Source organism: Elephas maximus, chromosome 3 (assembly GCF_024166365.1).
Source record: "Elephas maximus indicus isolate mEleMax1 chromosome 3, mEleMax1 primary haplotype, whole genome shotgun sequence".
In the NCBI taxonomy this organism is placed as follows: Eukaryota; Metazoa; Chordata; class Mammalia; order Proboscidea; family Elephantidae; genus Elephas; species Elephas maximus.
In genome coordinates, this window is record NC_064821.1 from 196,439,554 (window position 1) to 196,456,008 (window position 16,455).

At 37.4% G+C, this 16,455-nt stretch overlaps 1 protein-coding gene and 1 pseudogene across 1 annotated transcript; both read left to right on the forward strand.

Moving 5' to 3' along the window:
* Nucleotides 1–2,976: 2,976 nt before the first annotated feature.
* Nucleotides 2,977–3,918, forward strand: LOC126073812 (olfactory receptor 10K1-like). Its single transcript, XM_049880906.1, has one exon. It carries the CDS (start codon nucleotides 2,977–2,979, stop codon nucleotides 3,916–3,918), a length of 942 nt encoding a protein of 313 aa, XP_049736863.1.
* A 4,154-nt stretch (nucleotides 3,919–8,072) lies between these two features.
* Nucleotides 8,073–16,254, forward strand: LOC126071500 (olfactory receptor 10R2-like; annotated as a pseudogene).
* Nucleotides 16,255–16,455: the final 201 nt, after the last annotated feature.

A 16,455-nucleotide genomic window follows, 5' to 3' on the forward strand; every position in this document is an offset into this window, starting at 1 on the left:
CTAGACATAAAACCTAGGTCTTCTCACTCTCTAGGGAGGAATCTTCCTCCTTATTTTATTGGGCAGAGGATCATTTTTTGTTTTTCTGTTCTATATTTTCCTAATATACTGATGATAGTATACTGTGGTGGTTTCTGTTTTCTTCCTGAGCAGGTGGGGGCTGCCTTCTCAGGTGAACTGAGGAGCTTGGGTCTCCACACATCATGAGAAGAGCAAATATATCAATCTCATAATTCATTGAGGCTGTGGGGTTATGTTAATGCTCTATTAAAAAAATTCTCTTAACTGACATAAGCTATCCTCAAGAATGTGAGTGTAACAATCTAAACATAACTTTCTTTGGTATTGGGTAGATTCAGGCAATGCTTCAGAATCAGAGAATCCCAGATTTCATGGTCTATTCTATATGCCATACTCAGTGGAGTTAGAGCATAGTGGGGGTTAGAGGTGGACTAGTTAAAAGGAGATCCAGTTGAAAGTCTTTGGGGCTTCAGGTGAAAGTGTTTGGGAAAAGTGATGAGGCAAGGAGAAACAAGAGCCATAAATTTAGATTTCTCTCAGTGTGTTGCATAGGCAGAAATCCTTCCGGCCAGAAGGAGTTATTAAAGTAGGGAAAGCTTTCTATTTCTTGACGCTACCAGATATATAGAAAATATATAACTAGTTCATAATAAATGAGGAGATACATGGTATATAATTCTTTTATATTTACCTTAGTACTAACCTCTTTAAGTCACCTGAGTGGTGCAAGTGGTTTGTAATTGGCTGTTAACGGAAAGGTTGGCAGTTCATTCTCACCCAGTGGCTCCACTGGCTGTAAATATTACAGCCAAGAAACCCCTGTGGAGAATTTCTTCTCTGTAACACATGGCTTCCTCATGAGTTGGAGGGCTGGCTTGAAGGCAGCCGATGAAAATAACAACAACAGTAATCTGTTTATACTTACAGAGTGAAAAAATTCCTATTATTTATGGTAAATGATTTTTAAACCAAAGCCTGTGAGCATATTAGTACTAACTTCAGGAAAATGAATGCTTACACCCAGTAAATTTAGAGTCAGTTTCTAATAAGTAATAAAAAGCAAAGGATATTATCTCTAAATTCTAGGGACAGAAGCAATGAAGTTCAGAATCACTCAGTGATTTAACTCAGGATCTAGAAAGCAGACAGTTACTATGAGGAAGAGAAATGCAAAAACAAAATTCCTGGTAGAAGATGCAAATAATTCCTCCACACAAAATGATGTAAAAGCCTGAGATGTATATAAATAAAGAGTGGATGTGCCCAATGCGTGCTAGATGACTTCATACCCAGATAATACTTTCTTTAGGTATTAGGTTGCACAGTTAAAAAATGCACCCATGTCCATGGAGGTCATGGTCCCTGGACTCTCTGTTAACCCCAGACTGGAACCATTCCCAAAGCTACCTCTTCAGACAAGAATTGGACTGGACTATAAGACAGGAAATGATACTGGTGAGGAGTGAGAATCTTGGCTGAAGTAGACACATGAGACTATGTGGGCAGCTCCTGTCTGGAGGTGAAATGAGAAGGCAACGGGGGACAGGAGTTGTTTGAATGGACACAGAGAACACAGGGTGGAGAGGAAGAGCGTGCTGTCTCCTTAGGGGGAGAGCAGCTAGGAGTACATAAAAAGTTGTGTATAAATTTTTGTATGAGAGACTGACTTGATTTGTAAACATTCACTTAAAGCACAACAATTTTAAAAAAGAAACGTACCCATGAAAAAATTACCTTTTTTTAGGCCTAAAAAAGAGTTAGGAAATAATCTCTTCTGACGGGTTGCGAACACACCTAGCAGCTCCGTGGGAGAAAGACCTGACAATCCCCTTCTCTAAAGATTACAGCCAAGAAACCCTATGGATTAGTTTTTCTTTCACATGGGGTCAGGATGGCACCGAATAACAATGACATAAAATAGCAATGGTTTGCAGACTATGCTTTTGAGCAGAATGTTGAAAAGAAATCTTTTAGGTTTAACAGTATACAAAATATTTAAAGACTAAAGTTATGGCAGGAAAGTGGGACCTGGTCAACTTCCTATTGTCTGTTCTTTCTCACTCTCTGTCGCAAGATCTAGGCCATTTTTTAGGAACTCTACTTCTCTGAGCTTCTTCGAGGCACCTCAAAATTAAAAAAATAAAGCATGTTGCAAAATGCCACAAAGTAAATAAGTCTCTTCTTACCAGTCTAGCAACTATTCTCTCCCTGAAAAGAACTGCCTCTTTAAACTAATGTTCTATACTCTTCCGCCCTTGACTCAGTGCTCTTGTTTGTGGAACCTCCTCTAATATTCCTAATTGATCTGTTGTTGTCAGTCCGTCAGAAATATAACTGAAGATTGTTTTTATTATTGTTCTGAGTCCTTATATAGGATTATTGTAAGGAATGGTTGAGACAAATATATTATAAGCTTACCATATATATTAGCGCATAATAGGTCATCAGTAAATACTACCCTTCTCACACCTTTGCTCAGAGGTCATCTAGTTTTTCCCCTCCCTTCTCATTTTATAGTTGGATAAATTAAGGTTCACATATTTCTGTCTGAACACAGCTCTTTCTTCTATTCTGTGTTTTGATTACTGGCAGATATGTGAAATTAAGCCCATTTTTCACCTTTTGAGGGCTGTTTCCTTGGGCTTGTAGTCACCAAGAAAAACACAATAAGCCACAAATAAGAGATAAGGGGGAACTATTAGGCAATTCCCCAGTCCTTGGCTAGAGAGGTAACTTGTTCTCATTCTTAGAGAAAGCCTTATGATTGGCTCTCAATTATTCTGCTGCATAAATAGCCTTAATTCTTCTTTTGAAAGACATTTTTGAGAGGGAATGAAGGAGTTACACCAGACGTCTGGAAATGTCTGCACCCTGCAGACTTTGTGCTGAATTATCCATACATTTCTACTTTTCCTTATGGTCTGCCCCTGACTCTCTTCTATAGCAGCACTCTCCATGGAGCGGGCCAATGAGACAGTGGTGAAAGAGTTTGTCTTCCTGGGCTTCTCATCTCTGGCCGGGCTGCAGAGGCTGCTCTTCATTGGCTTCCTGCTCCTCTACCTCTTCACTCTGGGCACCAATGCCGTCATCATTTCCACCATTGTGCTGGACAGCGCCCTTCACACCCCCATGTACTTCTTCCTCGCTGTCCTCTCCTGCTCTGAGACCTGCTACACTTTCGTCATTGTACCCAAGATGCTGATTGACCTGCTGGCCCAGAAGAAGACCATTTCCTTCCTGGGCTGTGTCATCCAGATGTTTGCTTTTCTGTTCCTTGTCTGCTCTCACTCCTTCCTGCTGGCAGCCATGGGTTATGATCGCTATGTGGCCATCTGTAACCCACTGCACTACACAGTGCTCATGGGACATGCAGTATGCATGGGACTAGTGGCTACTGCCTGTGCTTCTGGCTTCACTGTCTCCCTGGTGACCACTTCCCTGGTATTTCATCTGCCCTTCCACTCCTCTAACCAACTTCATCACTTCTTCTGTGACATCTCTCCTGTCCTCAAGCTGGCATCTCACCACTCCCGCCTGAGTCAAATGATCATATTCACCCTTGGTGTGTTTGTCCTGGTTATTCCACTGCTACTTATCCTGGTCTCCTACATCCACATCATCTCTGCCATCCTGAAAATCCCATCCTCTGTGGGAAGACACAAGGCCTTCTCCACTTGTGCCTCCCATCTCATTGTGATAACTGTTCACTATGGTTGTGCCTCTTTCATCTACTTAAGGCCCAAGTCCAATTACTCTTCAAGCCGAGACTCTCTGATATCTGTGTCTTATACCATCCTCACTCCATTGTTCAATCCGATGATATACAGTCTAAGAAATAAGGAGTTCAAATCAGCCCTTCGAAGAGCAATGGGCCAGATGTTATTTCCTGCTAATTAAAGAGCCAGTTTTAACTATTCAGTTAATTGTGTGCTTTATGTGCCAATCAAAATGTGTGCTGTCACATATTTTCTCATTTAAGGTCCAATTACACTGTAACACAAGGACATTTTACATAGGAAGTCATTAAGACTCAGAAAAGTTTAGACATTCTGGCTTTCAGCTGTCGGTAGTAAGGTCTCTAACACGGCTACGCAGATGTGAGAAGGGATTACTCAGTTGCAGAACAAATTTCCTTATAACTCACTGCTCTAAATATCGGTAATTCAAAACTAATACGTCAACTGATGAAAGCAAAGATATCTTCAAGCTGCCTAGTTCCAAGGAACAGAAGCAGAAAATCTATACATCTGTACCCTTCCCTATTTTCAGTTCTCCTTTTCCTGAAGATGACGGGCAACCTTGGCCCCACCCATTCTGCAGCAAACCTTGATGTCCTTTTTGAGTCTCTGATGCACGCCCTCAATCTACTTATTGAAATGTCCTTGTCCATTTGACCACTTGGGATTGTGTTGTCTTTCCTTTGCCTAAGACTGGAACCTCTTCCCTGGAGTCTCTTTCCTATAAAACTCTCTCCGGTACCATCCTACTTATTAATTATCTTTAAGACAACTGGTAACATTGCATAATTGCTGAAATATCTCAGGTAACTTTAAGCAAAAGGAATTGAGTAAATATTGATAGTGTAGAAATCTAGAATCCTGGAAATCTAAAAATTCCTTGAAAAAACCTTTCAGTGACTCTCCTTGCTATACAGGATGAAGTCCGGAGTCCTTGGCTAGCATGATTTTATCATGTAGTCTCTGCCTACCTACCCAGCATTATAACCTTCTGTTCCCCATATGACCCTTGCTATGTACTCTGAAGGAGTCCCTGGGTTGTGCATACAGTGTACTTGGCTGCTAGCAGAAAGGTTGGCAGTTGGAGTGCACCCAGAGATGCCTAAGAAAATAGTCATGGTGATCTACTTCTGAAAAATCAGCCATTGGAAACCCCATGGAGCGCAGTTGTACTCTGACACACACGGAGCCGTTATAAGTCAGAATCGATTTCACAGCAACTGGTGCACTGTGAACATAAACTATTTGCTGTTTCCAAAATTGTGATCTTCTTATTCACCATGTTTTCTCATGTGCAATTTCTTCCCTTTGGAATAGTTCCTCTTCTTTATTTAACTTACATATCTCTTCTCATATGTCAAGGTAATTTCAGCCATCTCGTTCCCTCCAAAGTCTCCGTTGTTTCCTTGCCTCACCCTGCTGGTGAGATTAGGCTCTATCTTCTTTGTTTTCTCATAGCATTCAGGGCTTTTTTTTTTTTTTTTTTAATTATATCTCTTATCATTTCAACAAATATTTATTCAATACTTAATATGTACCAGAGACTATTTTAGTTACTGGAAATCAATAATAAACAAATATTTGCAGTCTCTGCCCTCATAGACCTTATGGGTTTGGTTTGAGAGAGTCCCAGTAAACATAAACTCAGGGACAAATACTTCACAAAAAATTGGACTATGTGCTTTGAGGGAAAAAGGACAGGTACTAGGGGAAGGAACACTAAAAGAAATCTAATTTGGAATAGATGGTGTGGAGGTGGCCTCTCTGAGGAACTGACATTTAACTTGCAAACTGAAGGATGAATGAATCACCAGGTAAGGAAGACTACTTGGAGGAAGGGAGGGGAGAGGGTGGATCCTTTTAGACAGGAGGAGCAGAATGTGTGTACAAAAGTCCTGATGCAATAAGGAGATGGATGAATCTGAGGAAAGCAAAGAAAGCCAATATAACTTTTTTTTTTCCTTGACTGTCTCTAATGAGTATGAACTTCTTGAAGGCATGGATTTTATATTAACTACAACTTTGTCTACCCAGTTCCTTGTATAGTGCTTGACATGAAAGAGGTCAAATGTTTGTCTTACGAATGACCTTGGCTATGATTAGACAGCAGTAAGCAGGGAAGCTGCTTTCTGACTCTATGTGCTTTAAACCAACTTGCCATCCATCATCAGGTCCAGACTCTGGCTCTCTGGTCCAACTCTTTGAGAAGATAGTCCTGCTAACCTTCAGAGGTTGAAGTGATTCCAAATTAAAGTCACCCTATCTCGGTGAATGTCGATTTCATCTACCCAGTAGCCAAACTATACACTTGGGAGTCATCTTCACCACTCTTTTTCTAATCACACAACTCATTTAGTCAGCCACTAAGTCCTGTAGGTCTACTGACTTAAAGTTTCTCAATCACATCCCTTCTTTATTTCCATGGCTTCTTCCTTTCTTCTTTGGATTGCCACAAGAAATTGAAGTCTAGGTATCCCCAGTCTGTTCTCACTGCTGCCAGGGTGATCTAAATTATGTTAAATTAGATAATATATCAAATACTTGGAACAGTGGCTGGCATATGGTGAGCACAATTTAAAATGTTGATTATCATTTTCACTAGCATCATCCTCTTTCTAAAACTTGAATCTCATCAGATGATGTCCCAAAGTAAAAATCCTTGGGCAGATCCTAATAGATTTGAAGGTAAATTTTATCTCCATAAGTTAAACTTCCTTGCTAAAAGTACTTGCTGTTTTAAATATTGACATATTTTTTCATGTCTTCTTATTTTTATATTTATTATTTTGTATTTTCTTGCAATTTAGGTAGAGGCTCACCTGTCATTTCATGACAGAAACTAGGAACTTTATGTATGTTTTTGGAATGAATCAATAGATAAATGGTGTCTCTGGTTCTTGTACCTGCATTCTCCCACACTATTTTCCATCCCCCAGATGTTCTCTTTGCTGCTTTCACTGCTGGATCTACAGTACCTGCAAGTCCATTACTCTACCATTTCTCAAAACTTACTCCTCCCCTTGAAATGGAGGCTGGGACTGGAAGAGCATAAAACCAAAACCCTGATGCCGTAGAGACTATTCCAACCCCTAGTAACTCTATAGGAAAGAGTAGAACTACCCCACAAGGTTTCCAGGGGGAGGCTAGTGGATTCAAACTGTTGACCTTTTGGTTAGCAGCCAAGCTCTTAACCACTGCACCACCAAGTGCCTTCAACCAAAGTGTGAAAAAAACAAGAACTGTAGGAAGAGGCTTTTGGGAGGAAGGGGTGCTACTGGATATTTTCTGCTGAGAGTGGCCCATAGCCTCCAGATTTCTAATGTGTCACTTCACTAGGGATTCTAAAATAGGAAACCAAATAATTCTTTGAGCCTATCTCATGGGTTCATCTATTTGGCAAGATAGCCTTGAGATCCATTTTCCTCTTGGATTATAGTTGTTCATTGAGGGAGGGTAAGACCTGTGTTAGGAGCAATGTGGTAATGGCTCCCTAGGGTGCTGGGTAGCAAAATTACCAAGCAGGGTATCGAAATTGTAAGGCTAAAGACCACAATATAGCCTATTATTATCACTCAAAAGGGTCATAGCTGTGTCAGGCTATGCAGAAGAGCCATAATGGACACTGTTCTAGGAAGTGAGATGGTGAGTCTTGTGTTGCTGGTTAAAAAAAAATAAAAAGAATGGAAGGAAGGCTGTAACACATACTGGGAGTGGTGATAATTATGGCAGATCACTTGAACATTTCTGTAAGACCTTGGATATGTGTCCATGGGCAAGTAGTGTAGCTCATTTGAACTTCACACCTGTGATTCAGGCTCACATTTTGAGCAACTTGAAATTCTTTTGCATTGGAAACTTGTTCTTATTTCATAAATGGCTTAAAAATTACTCCTTAAATTATCTCAAATCTAGAGCACATTTATGTCATTTTTTTTTCATATATGTGAAGTAGTCATGCCTTTTATGTTGTGTTCAATTTAGAAACTGTAGAGGTCTTAGTACTATGGTCTATGTATCCATGATAAGGAAGGATTGGGAGAGATAGCAGGAAAGGTAAATGGATGGAGAGACAAGATAGTAGTGCTCAGAGTGAGGTCTTAATGTTAGGAAAAAAAATACTAGAGATATCATGGAATGACCATCAGAAACCGAAAAAAACCCACGGCCATCAGGTCGATTCTGACTCATAGCGACCGTATAGGACAGAGCAGAACTGTCCCATAGAGTTTCCAAGGGTTGCCTCTAGGATTCGAACTGCCGATCTCTTGGTTAGCAGCTGTGGTACTTAACTGCTACACCACCAGGGTTTCCAAAATGGCCATAGGATATATCTACAGCACCAATTTAAGGTGAGAATAAAGGAAATATTTCTTTAGGGCTTACTATGTGCAATTCTGGCTTACATTTATTCCTTACACTGTCCATTAATCCCCATAATTTCCCCAATTCAGAAAAGAAAACCAAGATTCAGGATGACTAAATGATTTACTCAAAGAAAATACTGAAATAAGAATGTGAGCTCAGATTTTCTTACTCTTTATCTTGTGTTTTTTTTTCACAGCAAATCTTTCTCTAGCCACTGCTCATTGGATGTACCTTCACCATCTACATGACAAATACCTACAAATAGTTTCGATGATTTATTTATATGTTAACTTGTTTCATAAATGATCTACTCACATAGATGTTGAATGTTTGCTCTTTGTTAGGAACGCTCTTGCTGACTGGGGTTACAGATTTGCATGAGAAGGCATGGTGCCTGGTACATAACTTTTGTTAAATGAACACCAACATGGTCTCTGCCTTCTCAGAGCTTAAATTGTTCTGGCAAGAGAGAAATGATAACAGATGGTTATATTGAATATGTGAAGTTCTAAAATGTAAGTTTCATAAGGTCAGGAGTCATTGTGTTGTTTGCTGATGTATCCCATGAACCAAATAGAGTGACTGGGACTTAGTGTGTGCTCAATAAATACGTGTTGATTTGAAAGAAGCACTATCAGAACCTGACTCACGAGTGAATTGTTTGTTTTTGTTTTTTCCTGAGAGACCAGAGGGTCTGTTCAAACAAACACAGGCAAAGGCATAAAATTTGGTATAAAATTTTGGAGCTGGAAGAGATGAATTTGTAGTAAGAAAGGAGATTATCAATAGCATTTTCATCTTTTTCCTAAAGAGCTTAGAATTTTATAAAGTTTTGGGTAAGAAGATATTTTGTAAGTTGTAAATTTTGATATCCCTGGGTCTTGAAATGTACCACTTTTTCCCATTTGAACTGTTCATTTTCCAACAAGGTTGCTGCTGAGTCAGGTGGTCAGTCCATGTAAAAATGGCATGGGGGTGGTGTCTGACCTCCTCCAACTTCACAATTGGGGGAGGAGACCATGGCAAGAAAGGCCACACAAAAGTGGGCCATCGTACCGCAGCCTATCGTGTTATATATTCTTTATTCATAGCTCTTCCGGCAAGACAAAGTAAGAAATATATTTTACATACTTAGCATGCACAGATACAAAAACAAAGTGAAAGAAAACATTCACTTTAAATAAAGGTTACTAATACTCTGTGTGCTTTTCCTTCATCTACCGTCTATCTGACTTTTAAAGCTGCTGATTGTTGACCATAAATTGATTCTATAACCCAGTGAATAAGTATATAATTTTAAAATCACTATCTTAGAATGGCAGATTTGTTTAGGGAGGACAGAGCCGGGTTAGAAAAATAGTAAAAGCAAATCATAGCACTAAGAGAATGCTCAGGTTTTAGGTTTTCTATGTAGCAGGCACTGTTTTGAGAAATTTGCATATGCTAATGCATTTAATTCTCCCACAGCCCATTTTTCAGGTGAGAAAACTAGCACAGAGAGGTTAAATAACTTGTCGAAGGTCACTCAATCACCAAATGGAAGAAGTGGAACCCAAACCCAAGTTATTTGGCCCCAGATTCCGTAGTCTCAGCCACTACACATTATTGGCTTTCTTACATCTAATACTATGAGTTTTTATTATGACTTCCAAATTTTCCTTATAAGTACATATTTATGCATAAATCTTTTATAGTCGGGTAGACTTTCAGAAATGGAACTACTGGAACAAATTGAATGACTGTATTTAAGAGCCTTGATATATTTTGATGCATTTCTTTGCATAAATTTATAACCAATTTAGAATCCCATTAACAAATATTTTTGTTGCTTATCATATAAATCAGATCTCCACTACTTTGATAAGTGTAAAGGGTCTCTCAGTTTAATTTTAATTTTCGGTACATTTTTAATCAAGCAAAAGTAATTTTTCTATGTTTGTTGCATTTTATTTCTTATTTTATAAATTATATGCTTGTATCTGTTATCTACTTTAGAATTTTAGTTATTCTCTCCATCTGTTTGTAGTAAGTTATTGATTAATATTAACATTTTGACAGAGAGATTTTTGGTAATTTTTCCATTTGTTGTTTGCTTTCTAACATTTCTGATTATGTTTTTGATGTACATAAACAGTTCATATAATCAAATTGTTGGTTATTTACTACTTTCTGATTACCCCTCATTATCTTTAAGCTTAGCTTTTCAAGTTTTCCATTCAGAGATACATTGTTTTCTGATCATTTAATTTTTTTGTGTTTTATAATATACCTGTAAGAATTTATTTTTGGACATTGCGTGAGTTCAAGATTGAAACCGATTTTGTCTGTGTGTTAAAGAAGCATTTATTCAGTTACTAATATGTATGAGAAACAGTTTCTATGGCATTGGAATCACCTTGTATATGAAGGTTCGTGGAACGTCTTTATGAAACAATATGGGTGTGGTGTCTTTTTTGATGGGTAGCTCTTTGATAATATTCTGTACTTTTAAGGAAATTAGTCTCTAAAACTATTTTTATTTCTATTGAGGTCATGTCTATGAATTATTTTCAACAAAAGTATTGATTTCATCTAGACTTTTAAATTTCTCTCTAAGATTTGTGCAAAACATTCTTTTATGACATTTGAAAACGTCTTTCAAATGGTTATTCTCTTTGTTATTTTGTACTGTGTGTATTTGTGTCTCTCTTATTTTTTTCTGGATAGAATAGTAGTAGGTTGTTTCTTTTGTCTGCATTTTTCAAAGAACCAATCTATGTGAGTATGAATGTATATGTGTGTTTGCGTGTATATATTCTAGTGTTTTCTGTATTATCATTTTAATTGTATCATTTAATTCCTTTTTATTTTTAAATTTGTTCTTTGTAACTTGCTGATGTTTTTATTTTTTTCATTTTTATTGATATAAATATTGAAGTATAGGAACTTTCCTCTGATCACTGCTTTAATCTTAGCTCATATGTATATTCTAATATGGGTCGCTATGAGTTGGAATCGACTGGATGGCACTGGGTTTAATATATAGAGTATAACTAAAATTATTTTCTAAGCTTATTTCATTTCACTTTGCATTTTTCCTTTGACCTAGTAATTGTTTAAAAGTATTTTTAAATTCTCAGGTGAAAGAGGCTTTTTACTTTATTGGCCTTTGGTAATTTTAGTAAATTGAGATCAAGGAATGTTGCTTATATCGTTTCCACATTGTGACATTGTTTGAAGTTTTCTTTGCAGCATAATGCACAGTCAACATTCATGAATACTTTACGTACCTTGAAAAGAAGGTGTATGCACTTCTTTATTAGAATACAAAGTTCAATATATACCCATGAAATATACTTCATTGATTTTGAACTCTTTAGGTCTCCCAAAACGTTACTTATACATTTTTTTTCTTTACTATTCTGAACAGAGAGTGCTGTGTTTAAGTTTCCTATCATTAGTGTTTCTGCCTGGTTCTCCTTGTAAATATTTTATAATCTCTGTCTTATTGAAGATTGCACCTATGTTTTTTTAGGACATATATTCACATTTATTATAATTTTATTGTTAATTGTAGCTGTTAGCCTTAAAAATATATTTTGTTTTGTTGTTAGTTTAATGCTTCTGGCCTGAATTTTAAATTTACAAATCTAAACATCTTAACCCTTTGTTTTAAGGTTTCTGTGGTATTGGTATAATTTCCTCATGTCTTTATTTTTGCCTTTCTGAATCAATTGGTAATAAATGTGTCTCTTATCTACCGCATACAGTTAAGTTTTACTTTCTGAATCTATCTGATGATTTTTTATCTTTAGTCCCTTTTTCTAAACAAACAAACAAACAAACAAACAAACAAACCCCATTACAGTCAAGTAGATTCCAAGTTACCGTGACCCTATAGGACAGAGTAGAACTGCCACATAGGATTTCCAAGGCTGTAATCTTCTGGAAGCAGAATGCAACATCTTTCTGCCCTGGAGCAAGTGGTGGGTTTTATTACTGACCTTTCAGTTAGCAGCCGAGCACTTAACCACTGCACCATCAGGGCTCCTTTGCTTTTTCTAAAGTATTTGTTATTTAGTTTATCAGTGTTAAATGACAGCTATTGAGTCTCATCTATTTTATTCAGCAATAGGTAAGCTTTCTCTACTTCACCATTTCTCTTTTCCCTTATTTTTTGAAGTGTGCCATTTTTTTATTTTTCAAGTACATAACATTTATATACTATACTTCTACCCTTATTCTCACTTGTTTTGGTCTTGGATCTATAATCAGTTATCTTTACTCAGTGTCCATAACTAGTCCTTCTGCCCAAGGACCCATCAACTCTTGGTGAATGGAGCTCTTCATCTAGTGGCTTCATCAAGAAAAGCTAGTGGTTTTGGATATTCCTGGGGTCTTAGCATGTTTAAAATTATTTTTATATAGCTCTGTGTATTAAAATTCTTGTTCAAACTTGAATTTCTTGAAAACATCAACACTTTTTCATTGTTCATTTTAGATTTCTGTGTAGAAATTTGATTCCAATATGATTTTTTTTTTATTGTTAGTGACCTTCTTGTTCAAAGGCATAGATTTTTTTCCTTATACTTAAATAGTAATAGTTTTACTAGGATATGTCTTAGAGTTGACTGATCAATTTTCCCAAATAAATGATGTACCTTTCAGTATATAGATGGAGGTCTTTTATTTCAGGAAAACTTTCTTTAATAGTAGTTTTAAATAATGAATTTGCTTTACAGGGACTCCAATAATGTTTATGTTGCTTCTTTTTCTTTTTTGTCTATAATTTCTCTCTAGTCCTTTTAAAAGTATTTCGCTATTTCATTTAATTACAGTTAATTAATCCCTGTAGTTTTGCTAGAGTTTTCGTCTGTTTTTTGTTTTTGTTTTTGTTCACTTGTCACAGAGTCAACGTTTGCTGAACTTTGATAGATATTTTCGTGGTTTGCTTCTTTTCTGACACTTCAGGTTTATTCTCCTTTTTTTTTATGGTCTACAATGTTTAATCTCCTATTGTGTTAGGGTTCTTCTTTTTGCTACTCCTTAATTAAAAATAAATTTGTCCCAGACTAATATTTGTTAACACATAAAGTAAATAAAAAATTGAATTTTTTAAAATTTCTGTTTATTAGAAATAAGGGGTGGTTAATATATTAAATTTGAACTAAGATATACACCACTAAAAACTATTCTTAATTTCCTTAATTATTAAGTTTTGAAACTCTCACTAAAAATACAAAACCAAATCCACTGCCATCGAGTCAATTCTGACTACTAGTGATCCTGTAGGATAGAGCAGAACTGTCCCATAGGGTTTCCAAGACTGTGAACTTTATGGAGGAGCCCTGGTGGCACGGTGGTTAAAAGCTCAGGCTGCTAAGCAAAAGGTAGGCAGTTCAAATCTACCAGATGTTCCTTGCAAACACTACGGGACAGTTCTACTCTGTTCTATAGTGTAGCTACGAGTCAGAGTTGACTCAGTGGCAACGGGTTTGTTAAATCTTTATGGAAGCAGGCTGCCACATTACCCCTGGAGTGGTTGGTGGGTTTGAAATACCAACCTTGTGGTTTGCATCAGAGCCCTGAACCATGGCACCACCAGCCTCCTTAAAAACCATCACTGGAGAATTAAAAGTTGTGTTATGTTTCTTTGCTTTTATACTACAAAGAAGATTTTTGCAAAGCCCTGACCCCAAATTACTGGTGTCTTCATGCCTTCACAACCCACATACAATGTTTTTTTAGAAGCAGTTTATGTCTGAAAATTCAATGACTCTACAGTAGACCATGTTGTGTTCTATGTTGGTGAATTCCAAAGGGGAGTATAAAAAATAGAGGTGGTGATGAGTAAGGGAAATGGAGGAAAAGGCAGTAGGGATAACCCTGGTCACTTAGGAAATAGCCTACATTTAGATAGAGACAATGTGTCAAAATCAGTTCGCTTGCTTTTTTTTTTTTTTTAAAGTTTACATTCTTGTCTAAAGAGGAACATAAGTGAAACAATCATGACATTTAAACTAACTCAACCTATCTATATTGAATTCCATAGACCCCAATCTATTGTTCATGGGCATAATTTTCTCTTCTGTTTGTGTATATTTATGTCATGGCTCTTTTCATTGGATGTTGGAGATAAAATTGAGCACTAATAGCATGATAAACTCTAGCTTCACAGACGTAAAATGCAAATAATTTATAATTTTTTATAATAATTTTTGATGATCTGTAATGTGTTCCAAGAACATTTAGAGATCCTAAAGGACATCTAAATTGATGGATATTAAAAGAATTTTAATGCCCCAAAGGACTTATTTAGTGATTAAAACAGACACATATACAAAAAGTTAAATCACTAAAATGGTACCTACGGATGCCATCTAATCAATTTTGACTGCTGTCGAGTCAATTGCGACTCATAGCAACCCTCTGGGACAGAGTAGGACAATCCCACTGGGTTTCCAAGGCTGTAATCCTTACAGAAGCGGACTGCCACATTTTCTCCTGGTGGGTTCGAACTACCAACCTTTCAGTTAGCAGCTGAGTGCTTGACACTGCACAAGCAGGGCTCATTATGGATGCTCTATCCCCCTCTAAATCCCCCTCTAAACAGCTCAATGGTTTTATTTTTAAAAATAGCTTTGTTGAGGTAAACATGGCATGCCATAAAAATCATCCATTTTGAATGTACAATTCAGGGATATTTAGAAAATTGATAAGAGTTGTGCAGCCATCACCACCATCCACACAGAGAGTAGAAGTGTGGAGGAGGCTAGCCCAGCTGCTCTCTCCATGGCTTTAGCTCCACTTTCTTTCTCAGATACAAGGCTACAGTGGGTATGACACCCATTCTATTTTTTAGTCCTTAGCTCTGGGAACAGTCATTTCTAGTAGTCTTAGAAACACCAAGTCAGGAAAACACAGGAAGATACAGGAGCTAACTTAGTGCAGTAGTGATCTTAGTAGCCAAATAAAATTAAATGCATGGTAAATCTGAAAGACTGCCAAAACCAATAGAGAAAGCCAAAGTACCAAAAAAATCATGCAGAGTTGAAAAGAGAGAAATAATCATGTTCAGCCGAACTAAGATCCTACTACTCTGTGTTCCACCTCTATTCTCCTTTTCAATTTAGGAGGAGAAATATCCTAGCCTCTTATATCCATGTACCTGAATATGGTTTATTTTTTCTCTCCTGTCTGTAGGTCATGGCAGAAAACCTCACAATGGCCGCTGAGTTCCTGTTAATAGGTTTTTCAAGCCTTGGTGAAATTCAGCTTGCCCTCTTTGTGGTTTTTCTCTTTCTGTATCTAGTCATTCTGAGTGGCAATGTCACCAACATCAGTATCACCTGCCTGGGTCAGAGCCTCCACACACCAATGTACATCTTTCCTTGGCATTCTCTCCACCTCTGAGACTTTCTACACCTTTGTGATTTTATCTAAGATGCTCATCAATCTACTTTCTGTGGCCAGGACAATATCCTTCACCTGCGGTGTCACTCAAATGTTCTTTTTCCTTGGCTTTGCTATTACCAACTGCCTGCTATTAGGTGTGATGGGTTATGATTGCTATGCTGCCATTTGTCACCCTCTGCATTACCCAATCCTTATGAGTTGGCAGATGTGTGGAAAACTGGCAGCTGCCTGTGGGTTTGGAGGTTTCTTGGCCTCCCCTGTGGTAGTAAATTTAGTTTTTAGCCTTCCTTTCTGTAATGCAAACAAGGTCAACCATTACTTCTGTGACATCTCACCAGTCATTCGTCTGGCTTGCACCAATACCGATGTTCATGAATTTGTCATCTTCATCTGTGGAGTTCTCGTACTTGTGGTGCCTTTCTTCTTCGTGTGTACTTCTTATTTCTGCATCTTGAGGACTATCCTGAAGATTCCCTCAGTTGAGGGGCAGAAGAAATCCTTTTCCACATGTTCCTCTCACCTCGCTGTTGTCATTGTTCATTACGGTTGTGCTTCCTTCATCTACCTAAGGCCTACAGCAAGCTATGTGTCCAGCAAGGACAGGCTAGTGATGGTGATATACACCCTTGTCACTCCATTACTAAATCCCATGGTATACAGCCTCAGAAACAAGGATGTCCAGTTTGCTCTCAGAAGAGTGTTAGGAAAGAAAGTAACTTTAAAATCATGTAAATGAAGTATTTTATTTTAGTTCCTATAATAAGGAATTCCCTTTTTATCACATGTACATTATAACAGTAACTAATTCTTTAAAAAACGTAACTATGTAAGATAAAAAAACTATGTAAGATGCACACCATAAAATGTATTTTGTTCTCACTCTCCTTTTAAATTCAATCTATGGGCTAATAATTTTCAGCTTTTGAAGGGAATCTCA

Excerpts from the sequence above, each read along its gene's own strand:
- LOC126073812 (XM_049880906.1), top strand. The coding sequence starts at position 2,977 with ATGGAGCGGGCCAATGAGACAGTGGTGAAAGAGTTTGTCTTCCTGGGC.